This window comes from Mustela nivalis, assembly GCF_964662115.1.
Source record: "Mustela nivalis genome assembly, chromosome: 1".
In the NCBI taxonomy this organism is placed as follows: domain Eukaryota; kingdom Metazoa; phylum Chordata; class Mammalia; order Carnivora; family Mustelidae; genus Mustela; species Mustela nivalis.
The window spans coordinates 197,657-211,513 of record NC_139020.1 but is presented as its reverse complement, the minus strand read 5'-3'; the positions used below and the strand labels follow the sequence as shown (position 1 = coordinate 211,513).

At 57.6% G+C, this 13,857-nt stretch overlaps 1 protein-coding gene across 4 annotated transcripts in view; it reads left to right on the top strand.

Moving 5' to 3' along the window:
- PCNT (pericentrin) overlaps positions 1–10,757 on the top strand; it is a 40,073-nt gene extending 29,316 nt beyond the window's left edge. For all 4 annotated transcript variants that reach the window (XM_082683335.1, XM_082683332.1, XM_082683333.1 and 1 more), the window contains 6 exons: positions 3,529–3,648; positions 4,928–5,160; positions 6,583–6,659; positions 7,360–7,495; positions 9,763–9,890; positions 10,261–10,757. In XM_082683335.1, coding sequence (XP_082539461.1) covers positions 3,529–3,648; positions 4,928–5,160; positions 6,583–6,659; positions 7,360–7,495; positions 9,763–9,890; positions 10,261–10,304 — 738 coding nt within the window. In that variant the 3' untranslated portion in view covers positions 10,305–10,757. The remainder of the gene's footprint in view (positions 1–3,528; positions 3,649–4,927; positions 5,161–6,582; positions 6,660–7,359; positions 7,496–9,762; positions 9,891–10,260) is intronic.
- The last annotated feature ends 3,100 nt before the right edge of the window (positions 10,758–13,857 follow it).

Below are 13,857 nucleotides of genomic sequence, written 5' to 3'. Positions count from 1 at the left end.
CCCGGGCCCCCCGGTGCTGGGACCCTTGCTGACAGCGCTTTTTAATCCCATGAGCCCTTCCATAGGATTTCGTGCGGACACAGTTCTGTCATCTGTGAACGGGTTTATTTTCTTTCCCGTGTGATTACCTTTCATTTCCGTCTCTTGGTGGTGGCAGAGGCTGGACTTCTGGATGCTGTCGAGCAGCCCCCGTTCCAGTCCTGGGGGCGGAGCTTCTGTTTGTCAGGTAGTTGTGCAAAGGCCCTGCGGCTGAGGAAAGTTCCTTCTGAGTCTTAGTTTGCAAAAACTTTTTTTCTTATGAATGGATGTTGAACTTTGTAATACTTTCTTTTCACCTGTTGACGAGGGGATGCATGTTTCTTTGTTTTCTCAGCTAACCTGGTGTTTTACGGTGACGTCTGGGTATGGGCTCCGAGTTCTGGTGCCAGGGAGTCATGATATCCTATTGTTTTCACGTGTTATTGGATGCAGTTTGCCCATATTTTGGGCACATTGAGTGTTGTTTACTCTTGGTTCATGAGGGATGTTAATCTGGAGGGGTTTTTTGTTGTTTTGTTTTTGTTTTTAAAGATTTTATTTATTTGACAGACAGACACAGCGAGAGAGGGAACACAAGCAGGGGGAGTGGGAGAGGGGGAAGCAGGCCTCCCGCTGAGCAGAGAGCCCGATGCGGGGCTCCATCCCAGGACTCTGGGATCCTGACGTGAGCTGAAGGCAGCTGCGTAACTGACTGAGCCACCTGGGTATCCCTGGCGGGTTGTTTTTTATTTTTATTTTTTTTTTATTTTTAAATTTTTGGGGGTATTGTCGAGCTTTGGCCTCATAAAATGAGTTGGAACATGTTTCTTCCTCTTCTTAATTTCTGGGAAGAGTTCCCTAGAGCTGGCATTTATTTCTTCCTTACATATTTGTATAAATTCACCAGTGAAATCACCTGGGCCCAGTAGGGGTCTTCTAGGGAAGGTTTTTCGTGACGGATGTAGAGTTTCTGGTGCTGGCAGAGGGTCCCACAAAGGTCATTCTGATCTCCTGTAGCCTCACCGAGCTGCTCCTCCTCATCCTCGGCCCCCGCGGGGGAGCACGGGGCATGCCGCTGTCTCTAAGTCACGGATCTGGCCGCAAGCTCTGTGCAGGCTTGCTTTGCCCGTTGCGAGCTCTGTCGCTGGGTGAGGTAAGGGGCCTCTGCACGTGGGAGGGAGGGTCCGGCCGCTCGGCCAGGCCTGGACCTGCAGTCCTTGATGGGAGTGCTCACGGCTCCGGGTGTCAGCCCTGATGAAAGCTGCCGCCAGCGCCGCTCACAGCCCTGTCCGCTTCTCTGGGACGTGTCGGAAGCGCGGGGAGGTCCCTGTGGGACTAAAGCCCAGTCGCCCGGAGAACTCGTTCATGCTTTCAGTGGACATTAACCAGGAAATCGGGAAACACGTTATTTCACTGAGGAGTAACTGACGTGCGATACCGTTTCCGGTGAGCACAGGGGATGTGACACTCGGGTCCGTCATGAGACCTTGACCAGCGCGAGGCAGGTTCCCGTCTGTCACTGACCTGTCACAGTGCCGCTGACTGCTCTCTCCTCCTCCGGCCACCAGCCATGTTGCTCTGTTTCTGTGACGCTGTTTTCTGCGTTTGTTTGGTTTGGCGTTTTAGGCTCTGCGTCTGAGTGAGGTGATGGGGTAGCGGTCGTGTCGGACCCCTTTCACTTCGTGTGACCCCGGCGTCCGTCCGCGGTGTCAGAAGAAAAGCAGGATTTCCTCCTTCTGTGATGACTGAGTCCTACTCTGTTGAGCTTATGACCTGCGGCTCCTCTGCTCACTCGCCTGTCGGTGGGCGTCCGGGCTCTCCCCGCAGTCTGGCCGTCACGGAGGCTGCCGGAGTGGTCAGGGCGCCTGTGTCCCTCTGAATCTGTATTTTAAGTTTCTTTGGGGTAAATACCCGTTAGTGCGATGGCTGGGTCGTAGGGCAGCTCTATTCTCAACTTTTTGAGGAGCCTCCGTGCTGTTCTCCAGAGCGGCGGCACCAGCTTGCCTTCCCACCAGCCGTGCAGGAGGCTCCCCTCTCTCCGCATCCTCGCCAGCACCTGTCGTTTCCTGACGTGTTGATTTTAGCCGTTCTGACCCGTGTGAGGTGGGATCTCACTGTGGTTCTGATGTGTATTTCCCTGATGCCGAGTGACGTGGAGCATTTTTTCAGGTGTTTTTTGGCCATTTATATGCATTTTTTCAGGTGTCTCTTGGCCATTTATATGTATTTTTTTGGAAAATGCCCAGGTTTTCTGCTCAATGGGCGGTTTTTTCATACTGAATCGTATACAAGTATTTTAATGTATTTTTGGATGTTCACTTCCTCCTGGCTCTATCATTTGTTTTGTTGATGGTTTCCTGCATAGAAAGTTTTTAGGTTGACGTAGTCCCACTTGTTAATTTTTGCTTTTGTTGAAGGAAATAAGTATTTATTTGCTTTTAAGTATTTTGTTTGAGAGAGTGGGCATGAGTGTGATGGGGCAGGCGGAGAGGAGGAAGCAGGCTCCCCGCTGAGCAGGAACCGCCCCCCCAGCCCCAACGCGGGGCTCGAGCCCAGGACCCTGGGATCGTAATGTGAGCTGAAGGCAGACGCTTCACCGACTGAGCACCCAGGCGCCCCCGAAAGAGAAGTATTTTTAAGGAGTAAATCGCAGGCTGAGCGTGAACTTGTGGAGCGTTTCCTCCTCCGCGTCCGAGATGACTTTGATCCCTGGAGTCTCTTCCCCCCAGGCTGCGTTTCGGGACCAGAAAAACAGTCTCTGGTCTTTTCCACACCAGGGCCTGCGACAGCCCTTCCGCAGGGTCACCTCGGACACAGGCTCGGTTTCTCCGCTGCACCCTGGAGCTGGGGGCCGGTGCGACCAGGTGACCTCTGATTCCTGTTCCACATGCTGGGACCACGGCCCGATGCTCGGAGTGCCCTCTGGTCATCCGTGTGGGCAGCCCCTCTGCTGTCCTCACTGGGGGTTCCTCGTGCTCTGGAAACGAGCCCCCCACGGAGCTCTGGGCGCCCTCCGCACACTGTGGTATCCAGGCCACACTACCCACGTTTGGGTGCTGCTTGGCCGTGACAGCCCCTCAGCGTGCATGGTGCCCGCGTGGGGCCCTTGCTGAGGTTTCCAGGCCTGGGATTTGCCGGTCCCGCAGTACGACCGGGGACCCAGGCCTGTCAGGAGTGAGCCTCTCTAGGACCTGAGACTGTGTGTGTGTTCAACAGGCTTAATGCTTTGAATCTGGTGTTCTTACACCAGTGTTTGGAGTTTGTTTTTAATAAAAATGTACCTGTTGTGCAGTCGTAATTGGCATGCAGTCACCACCCCTGAGTGCTGATGATCTGCTTGATGCTACGTGACAGCTCTGCCTGGACGGACCCAGGACGGCCCATGTCCTGGCACTCGGGAGGCGTGACCCTGACCCTGGGGTGGCGGTGCCAACTGCCCTCGGCCGTACTCGCGAGATGGTCTTCTGCTGGGGGAACCGTGCAGACGATGTCATCTGTGGTTTGTTACAGAGGCCGGACAAGTCAGCGTGGAAGCAGGATGGAACGGGCTCGCAGAGCTCAGCGCGACAGCCAGACCCGGCACTGCCGGCGCCAGCCGCACGCGAGGAAGCCAGCAGCGGCAGCGTGCAGGTAAGGCTAGGCCTGCGCCGCGCTGGGTGTGTACGGCGCCACCCACTTGGGACCCCTTATCCGTCTCTCAGACTTTATTTCTGGGGCGCCCGGGGAGCTCCGCCAGTTGATGTCCGGCTCTTGATTTCAGCTCCGGCCATGATCTTGGGGTCTTGGGCTTGACCCCGTGTTAGGCTCCGTGCTCAGCAGGGAGTGGCTTGGGGTGCTCTCTCCCTCTTCTCCTGCTCGCTCACTCATACTCTTAAAAAGGAAAAGGCCTTTATGTTCCCAGAACAGCGCAGGGCTGACGGCAGAGTCGGAGCGAAGGTGCGGGGAACGCCGGTGCGTTCTTGCCCCCGTGTCGATGGCCCACACTTGCGTGAGCACCGACGGCCATCACCCCGGGTCCACAGGGGACGTCGGGGTTCACTCTCGGTGGAGTGCGTTCCGTGGGTCTCCCTCGTAGCCGCACAAGCCCTGTCGTGACGGCGGGGCTCTCCCTTGCCTGAGCACAAGTGCCGACACGTGTACACCCGTGTCAGTCGGGAGACGTGGAGCCGTCACAGACGGGAGCAGTGATGGTGGATACAGTTGCCCCTGCGGTGTCGTTCCGCACAAGTACTTCGTGTCTGTGCACATGAATTCAGGGCATCTGACTTGGGGTCACATTAGGTGATGGTCGTCACAGCCTGAAAACACCCCAGACTGGGGATTCGCTGGTTAGCGTGTTTGTCCCTGCGGTCCGAGCTCCGAGGCCTCTCTAGAGGGAAACTGTGTGTTAGAGTAACAGGGTTTGCAGGTACGCCTCTGGGTAGGCCTTCAGGGGCTTCCCACAGCCCCCGAGATGTCCCAAGGCCTGGGGATGAGACCCCATCCCACCCCGGGAGTGCACCTCCCCTCGTGGTCAGATTCTTGGGGCCTTTGGGGGCTCCTGTGAGACTCGGAAAGGGTGTCTGATCTGCCGTTTGTCAAAGCGCCCTGCGAGGCTGGCCCTGGGGACGGGTCCTGCAGGGCTGGCTTCCGTAACAATGTGACAGTTTGCTGACCAGAGGGACAGTCGGGGTTTTCTCAGTTTGACCTTTTTGAAGATTATTTATTTACCTATTTAAGTCCTGCCTACGCCCCACGTGGGGCTTGAGCTCACAACCCCATCACAACCCCAAGACCCTGAGGCGCTCACTGCTCTGACCGAGCCGGCCAGGCGCTGCCTGCTGCCCTCTGACGCCGGCGGTGCAGTCGCGCGGTGCACGTGGCGGAAGGTGTCTTCCTTCCCTGATCGCTTGGCGTCCGCTTTCTCTAGGTGGAGAAGTTGTACCTGCATTACTTGAGAGCAGAAAGCTTCAGAAAAGCTCTGATTTATCAAAAGAAGTATCTTCTGCTATTGATTGGCGGATTCCAAGACTCTGAACAGGAAACGCTGTCCATGATCGCCCATTTGGGAGTGTTTCCTTCCAAAGCAGATAAGAAAATTACACCTTCTCGCCCTTTTACGAAGTTTCGGACCGCCGTCAGGGTGGTGATCGCGATACTAAGGTAGCACTGGGGTCCCTGCCGCCGCCGTGTCCCGGGGCAGGAGCGTGCGAGGGCTCGGGCTGTGTGCGTGAATGTGCCTCCTTCTGAGCGACGCTTGCCTCCCGGAGACCGTGTGCAGAGCTGTCACTCTCCTCCTGACACTAGGGTTCAGGGAGGCCTTCTTGTCACCCAGCAACACCTCGCCCCTCCATGGACCTCATGCTGGGACTCCTCTGACACAGGCACAGCCGATAAGAGTTTGAACCGCATTCACGGCTTCACGTTCTCGGTCCGCGCATTTCCGTGAAAGGGGCCGGGTCCGCTGGAGCGCGTGACCCGCGCGGGCGGTAGCTGTGTGTGCTGGTGTCATCCTGGCTACAAGCCCACTCCCCGGGGGAGGTCAGGGCCCGGGGGTCCTGCCAGTCTCAGGGCCCCAGGAGTTGTTGACACGGGCTGTTGTTTTGGGAGCAGGTATGTGGGTCTCTGGTGCGACTGGGAATTTTGACCCGTTCAGAATTAACAGTGATGAAAATCCATTTTATAACTTTAAGATTTGCTGAATTTTCACACGTTTGTCCCACTAACAATTGTTCGTGCGACGTGTGCCGTGGGAAGCCCCCGGTCGCCGTCGTCCGTGTGGGCCAAACGCCCAGCGCAGCAGCCGGGTGCGCTGGCTTCCCCGGCTTCTCCCGACCGAGCTGCGGAGCCCTACCCCCGCAGAGACCCAGCTCTCGGCCGGCCGGTTCCAGCAGAGGCGGGGGCTGCCTGGCCTCCTCACTCTCCTGCTCTCAGCCCTCAGCCTCAGGGCACTTGGTCCCCTCATCTGACCACACACTGCCCAGCCGTCCCCTGCCCATCCATCCTTCCGGTCTGCGTGTTTGGAGAGAAGGCCCCGTGCCAGGAGCCCGGTGGGTGCGGTGCGGGCAGCTGCCCAGGCCCAGGCCCTGCCTTCAGCCTTCCTGCCAAGGGCCCGAGCATTTCCAGCGGCTGCGGTTTGGATGCGAGTCAGAAGGCGCCGTCTGGGAGGGCGCACGGTCAGAGGCAGCGGTGTCTAGAAGGAGCAGCTGGTAGGAAGGCCAGAAGGGTGTCTGCTGAGCCACGGAGGGGCCGTCCCAGGAGGGGCCAGGGAGCCCCGCCACAGTGCACCTCTGGGGCCGACCTCTGGCGCTCGTCACCCTGACAGCCCTGCTCCCCATCTGACTGAGAACGCCTGAGGGCAGGGGCCTCTGTCTTTGCTCCTCCTGCCCTGAGTCATCGAGTGGCATTTGTGGCGGCAGGGAGCGGGCGTTGCGGGTTTTGAACTGAGTCTGTGGGGCCCCGGGCTGGTGGGTGTCAGGGCGGTGCCACTGCAGTTACCACCCAGGTCTGATCCCAGCTGTCGGTCACGCCTGGACTCTCACTGCTCTAGTTTCTGATGTTTTGTGTCCTTTCTTTCCTTTGTAGGTTACGTTTCTTGGTTAAGAAGTGGCAAGAGGTAGATCGTAAAGGGGCCATCATGCTGGGCCGAGCGCCCCGTCCAGGTGGGAGCCCAGTGAAGCCCGCAGGAAGCCCTGGGGTGCGGTGGCTCGTGGAGGCGGGCGGTTTCAGTGCTGGGAAGCGCACACCAGCTACGGTGGGAACGGTGTGGAGGTGCCGAGGTAGAGGCGAGCGACCCCGAAACAGACGTCGGCTGCTGGGCTGCGGCTCTGCTTTGCAAGAGCCGGCGTCCCACGGGCCCTGCCCCAGAGCAACCGTGTGCAGAGAACCCCCCCCTCGCAGGGGGGCACGCCCCCCGGTCCTGCAGGGAGGGCTTCGGGCATCTGGAGGGGAGGCGGCCAGACCCTCGACAACTGGCCTCCCCCGGCCACCGATGGGTACTTGGGCCCTTGGGCCTTCAGGAGAGTTTGCTCCCCGACCAGGTATACCTGGTTGGTCTCGGTTCAGCTTCTTCCTTCTCCAGAGCCCCCTCCTCAAAGCCGGGGTGGGGGGAGCGCCCCACTGGCTCCGCAAGGTCACAGAGGGCTCCGCTGGGGTCAGGTCAGCCCAGGAGGGGCACAACACAAGTGATCAAACCTACATTTTCTCTAGAGCTTTTTGAAATGTAATTTTTATAAATCGGGTATTTTAAAAATGTTTTCAAATTGCCATACAGACTCCTAGAAGTTTGTCAATTTTAAAGTTTGGTAGAGGGATCTTCTGCTAAAAGGCTTTCGTCTCTTTCCTAACCCCTCTGTTGTTCAGCGGTGGCCGGGGAAGGAGTCCCGGTTCCACGCCAGCAGGCTCCACCCAAAACCAGCACGTCCCCGCCAACCCGGGACGTGTCCTCCAGCCACGCCGGGGACCGTGTGCCCAAGGCCTCCCCACGCAGGAGGGAAAGGTGAGAGGGCTTCCGGGCCGCGGTTCCGGCGTTAGGTGGGCCTGCGGGCCAGCTCCGTGCGCAGGGTGGCTCCCCAGACGAGCCGTGCTCACCAGTCCTGGGGGGGCTTGAGATCATCTCTCTGTGCCATTCGGGGGGTTCTGCACACATGATGTCACCTCCCTGCGTCCCGCTCAGCTGGCTGTTGAGGTGTTCGCGCGCGGAGGGCCAGTGGGCGGACGGCGGAATGCAAGTTTGCTTCCACGTTACCGCGAGCAGGAGGAGCCCTGACTGCGCGGACAGGCGAGAAAGGGTTGTGGCCGCGGCTTCCCCTCCGGGTGTTACCGTGCAGGGCGGGGGCCTGGGTTTCCTTTCTGCAGAGCAAATGCCTGAACGCCCGCCGCAGGCACCGAGATGCGCGCATCTGCTGCCGGGTCCTATGTTCCCTCCTCTCAGCCACGACACTGCCAATTCTGTAACGCAGCCAAGTTCAGTCTGTGTCTGCGCGTGTGTCTGCACGTCCAGGGCCCCCCGTTTCTCTGCGTGCGCTTTCCGCAGCACGGCTCCGGGACGGGACGGGGAGGACGCGCCGGCGTGTGCGCCTCCAGCCCCTGCCTGACGGGGGCTTCTCTGCACACGGCTCGTCTCTGGTGGGGCCGTCCTGACAGGACAGACAGGACGTATGCGCGATAGGACGCACGCCCGGGCGCGGACGCGCACCCCAGCTCCGCACCAGCCGGGCGTGCAGCTGACTTGCGATCACCTGCTGGTGACGTCCCACCGACGTATGGGGCTCCTTGGGGAGATGTGCTTTGGAAGCTCTGGCTTTGGGCTGGCCCCAAGCAAGGCAGGGCGTGCGCAGGACTCGGGGGCCCGGAGGCCCAGCCCTGTGTGGGGAAGGCAGAGACGCTCCGTCTGTGGCTGTGGCACCCCTGGGGTCTGGGTGGGTGATGGTTACGGAGAGTCCACGCCAGCCAACGGCCGTCCTGTGTGGATGGTGCGAGGGCAAGCGAGACCCTAACCCTAACCCTAACCCGAAGGAGCGTGGGGGTTGCAGAGCAGAGGCCGGGAGGAAAGGTGCTGTGCGGAGACTGGGTCGGGCAGGTCGTGCCCCGAGCAAAGGGGATGCTTTGCGATGATCAAGGAGAGGTCAGTGGGTCGTTGGGTCACCCACAGGGCACTGGGGGGCGGTTCTGAGGGACATGGCTGCGCGACCCAGTGGAGGTAACACATTTATACTTGAAAATTTCGTAAATAAAAAAATTTTTTGTGAATAAAGTAACATATCTTGGGGTACCTGGGTGGCTTAGTCGGTTAAATGTCCAATTCTTGCTTTCTGCTCAGGTCATGATCTCAAGGTCATGAGATCAAGCCCTGCATCAGATTCGATGCTCCGCATGGAGTCTGCTTGGGATTCTGTTTCCCTCTACCTGTCGCCTGATGGGCCCCCATACTCTCTCTCTTACATAAATAAGTCTTTTTATTTTTTATTTATTCATTTTTTTAAGATTTTATTTATTTATTTGACAGACAGAGATCACAAGTAGGCAGAGAGGCAGGCAGAGAGAGAGGAGGAAGCAGGCTCCCCGCTGAGCAGAGAGCCCGATGCGGGACTCGATCCCAGGACCCTGAGATCATGACCTGAGCCGAAGGCAGCGGCTCAACCCACTGAGCCACCCAGGCGCCCCATAAATAAGTCTTTAAATAATAGAATAATATACAATAATTTTTATTCATTTTAACTCGGAGACGTTTTATAGAAGTTGGTTTTGTTTGTTCTTAAAGATTTTATCTGTTTATTTGCGAGAGTGAGTGAGCCCAAGAGAGCATGAGCGGGAGGAGAGGGAGGGAGAAGCAGGCCCCCCACGGAGCAGGGAGCCCGATGGCGGGGCTGGACCTCAGGACGCCGGGATCGTGACCTGAGCTGGAGGCAGACGTTTCACCGACGGAGCCACCCAGGCTCCCCGGGAAGTTGATTTTCAGAGCATCGTGTGACACTCTGAAACAGCACCCGAGCTTGGGGGCGCCCGGCTGGCCCCGTTGGAGGCCTGTGTGGCTCTTGATCTCAGGGTCAGGGGCTCGAGCCTCACGGTGGGCAGAGAGAGGACATGCCGACGTACGCGCACACAGAAGCACACGGAGAAATACACACACTCTACTCTCTCATTTTGGGGTGCAGCAGGCGTCGGAAGGAAACGGCGTGTGGCCCCTGTCCCCGCTGTCTGCTGCTGTGTTCACCGTCGCTTGAGTTTCACCGTTTCTTGGTGTGTTTGTTTGTTTGTTTGAAGATCCACTCCGTCCCCGGATTCGAGATCCGAAAGATCCCTGGCTGCTTCTCAAGACCCCGAGCGTTCCTTGACGGAATATATTCATCATTTGGAGATGGTCCAGCAGAGACTGGCCGGGGCCCCTCCAGGTAACGAGTTCTGTTTCTCTCGATGAGACGCGGCACCCGAGGAGCGCACAGTCCCGAGGCACAGGCTGAGTGAGCTTCCGTCTTGTCACCAGCCACCGTCGGTCGCCTCAGGACGGTCGCGAGTGCAGGCGCCTCAGACGGGTCCTTGGCGGGAAGCGTAACGCTCGCTCCTTCCCTGACGCGCTCGGGCCGCAGTGACCCTGCTTTGGGGTTGGGGTTTCTTCACTGTCCTTGGAACCGTGCTGCACCTCAGTTGTCTTTACCGGAAATGAGATTAATTCAGGGGCACTGTTTAAAAATTTTGAAATTCTTCTTAAAAGACACAGGAAGACTTCTAACGAATTGCTGTGTCATTTTCATTCATTTTTAGATTCTGCTTCAAAGAGATCCTGCCGCCAGAAGATAAAACAGTGAATAAAATCCTTGTGCCTCTTACCATGACAATTCCATTTGAGGAAAAGATTTATTTTTTCCCTTTTCTCAAGGAAGACTCGTGGCGTGGCGTGGCGTGGTGTGGCGTGGCATGGCGTGGTGTGGCGTGGCCTGCGCTCAGTGCCTGGTCTCCTCCCGTGCCTGAGATGCCAGCCCCAAGAGCCGCTCACGGGGCGTCCCCACCTCCCTGCGATGCTGCAGAGCCCAGTGGAGGATGTTCTGTGCGACGGCCGTGTGTTTTAGCTCCTCACCTTCCGACGGTGGCGTGCGCGCCCGGGGTGACTGGCGCCCGTCCTGCTCGGTGTGAGCGGCCAGAGCTGTCCGGCTGGCCGCCGCGTTGTTGATTGTCTTAAAGTGTACAGACGGGAACTTGGTTTAAAAACAGAAACACCCCAAGAACAAAAAGAATAAAATCAAGCACTATTTTATTGTGAATGGCCCTTGTGTTGTTTTTTAGTTCTGTCCGATTTGCCCCATCATTGGTGAAAAACCAGAACAGACCTAGAATTTACGTCGAACTGGACGTCAGCGTTTTCAGTGGAATGCAAAGTCCCCCTCGCCCAGTAAAGAGAGAAAGATAGCCACGCGCCGTGGTCTTTCCTGGTTTCTTAGTATTTCCATGGGGTTTTAGGACTTTGGAACGTCGTATTCATTCTGCTGGGCGTAGGTTTTGATGTCAAACCACTTTTTCGAAGGACCGCGTATTTCCGCAGTCGATTTTCCTTGTAGCCCGCGGCCCTGGGGCACGTTTCTGTTCTCCGTGTGTCCGTGGACTCGACCGTCCGGCCCATCGGTGGCCTTTCCGCCTCTTGCTGTCCCCGAGGCCGGGTCGTCCCAACCCCAGGACTTGGAGCCCAGGCAGGGTCTCTCCGGTCTCACGTCCAGGAGGAGAGTCACAGTGGGAGGTCATCAAACACTGACTGGCTCGTGGGCGGTGCCATCCCGCCAGCTCAGTACCCGTGGGAGGGAATCCCGATGCCCCTGCCTTCCGCGGAGGAGACGCAGAGGAGAGAACCTTCTTGTTCACCGAGACGTGCGGGCCTGTTACTGGGCGGGGGTTGGGGGAGGTGTCCTCTGCTGGGTTCCTGAGGACACGGCGGAGCCTGGCGCTGGCAGCCTCGCGTTCCCGACTCAGCGGGTGCTGCTGTGTGGACTGTGCGGGGTCTCCGGCGGCGGATCCCGACTTGGAGGAGGAGGAACAAAGTGCGTGAGACCGTGTAAGACTGACCGCACCGTCAGGAGGACAAACACAGGGGCCTGTTCTCTCAAGGAGACAGGACCCAGTGCGGTGGTGAAGCTTTGTCCTTAAGTTGAGGGACAGCACCCGTGAAGGTAGTTTTGGGGGTCACTGAGGGTACAGCTGACTCTGTACCAGATGGTAGATTTTTAGGGAGTTGTTAGTTGCAGATCTTGGGTGTGCTGACAGGTAACAGAATGATGCGTTCTTAGGCTTTGTACGCAGAATTATTAAGAATAAGGAGCCACAACAGGGAGATACACATCAGAACCACAGTGAGACCCCACCTCACACGGGTCAGAACGGCTAAAATCAACACGTCAGGAAACGACAGGTGCTGGCGAGGATGCGGAGAAAGGGGAGCCTCCTGCACGGCTGGTGGGAAGGCAAGCTGGTGCCGCCGCTCTGGAAAACAGCACGGAGGGTCCTCGGGAAGTTGAGAATAGAGCTGCCCTACGACCTAGCCATCGTACTACTGGGTATTTACCCCAAAGATGAAGACAGAGTGATCTGAAGGGGTCCCTGCCCCCCAGTGTTCACAGCAGCAATGCCCACGACAGCCGGACTGCGGGAAGAGCCCGGACGTCCGTCGGCAGATGCACGGACAGAGAGACGGGGTTCGTCTACACGACGGAATGTGACTCGGCCATCAGAAAGGGAGACGTCCTGCCCTTGGCATCGGCGTGGATGGAACCGGAGGGGACTGTGCTGAGCGAAGTCGGTCCGTCAGAGAAAGACAATTCTACGATCTCACTCGTGTGTGGGGTTTAAGAAGACAGAGGACCACAGGGGAAGGAAAAATAAAACGATGAAATCAGAGACAAACCAATAGAGACTCAACCATAGGAAACAAACAGGGTTGCTGGGGAGGAGGTGGGTGGGGAGTGGGGTCACGGGGGGTCGGGCGTTCAGGAGGGCATGTGATGGGAGGAGCCCTGGGTGTCGTGGGAGGAGCCCTGGGTGTCGTGTGCAGCGGGACTCCCCGACCTCCGCCCCTGAGACTAATACACTGTGTGTTAATTGAATTTAAACATTGTTTTAAAAATATTTAAAAAGGAGCCACAACATAAACAGTATACTTTGAAATGGCTCTTTTTAAAAATTTTTTAAAATAACTTTCTTTTAATTTATTTACTTATTTGACAGAGATCACAAGCAGGCAGAGAGGCAGGCAGAGAGAGAGGAGGAAGCAGGCTCCCCACTGAGCAGAGAGCCCGATGCGGGGCTCGATCCCAGGACCCTGAGATCATGACCCGAGCTGAAGGCAGAGGCTTAACCCACTGAGCCACCCAGGTGCCCCTGAAATGGTTCTTTAATCAAAGAAAATTCATGCACTTGAATATGTATTAAATAAACATGGCAGAGTCGTTAAATGTTGAATCTAGTTCACACGGTGCATATGTGGTTGTTCTGTGAAAATTTTCACAACAAAATTGTTCCCTACCGCGGGGAGGGAAGCTCCTGGTGAGCCAGCGGTGCCGCCCTTGCTGTGGGAAGCCGTGACGGTGAGTGAGAATTTGGGATGTCCACCGCTGAGCTTTGGGCAGGAAAAGCAAATCTGGGCCCAACACAGAAGTGGTCGGAGGCTCGGGGACAACGGACCTGGAGAAATCTCATGTAGTTTATTCCGAACAGTCTTGTGCCCCGTTTTCATCGCGTTTCCTGCGCACCGGAGTGTCCCGAGGCCAGTCAGTTCTGACCCTGCCTGGCGCTGTCACGACAGCCCCACAGACTGCCCCACCCCAACGTGAGCCGTGTGTGGGGCCCCCGGGCCGCCCGCACTGCTGCCTGGCCAGCTCCGGACACAGATGACCCACGGCCTCTCGCCTCAGGTCTGCTGCGGGGAAGGGCTGGGCGTTGCTGTCCTCCGTTTGGTACCAAGGTCACAGCTCAGAGGCAGCGAGCAGAAGCCGCGCACAGAGCTGACTATCCCTGTGGGCATGTCCCCTCGGCCCCCGCCGCCCCACTTAGCATGGCCGGAGGCGCACTGGCCCGGAAGACCCCAAGCCTTGCTCAGGGTTGTATGGTGGCTTCTGGTCGCGAGGGCTGGCGGCATGATGGACGTCAGGCCCCAGCTCCCCACCCCAAAGCTCTCTAGGGACCCCGCCGCGAGTCCACTCAGCGAGAAGTCCGGTACGGGCAAGGGGGGGCTCGGTGTTCAGAACAAGAGGACACTCCTATCAGGAACGTGCAAGGGTTTTAGGATCCAGGAACCAATGGCAAAGACCAGATCCTTAAGGTTTCAGCACACCTCCCACACCTAGCACTGCCGGCGACCAGGGTCCCGCTGTCCCCACC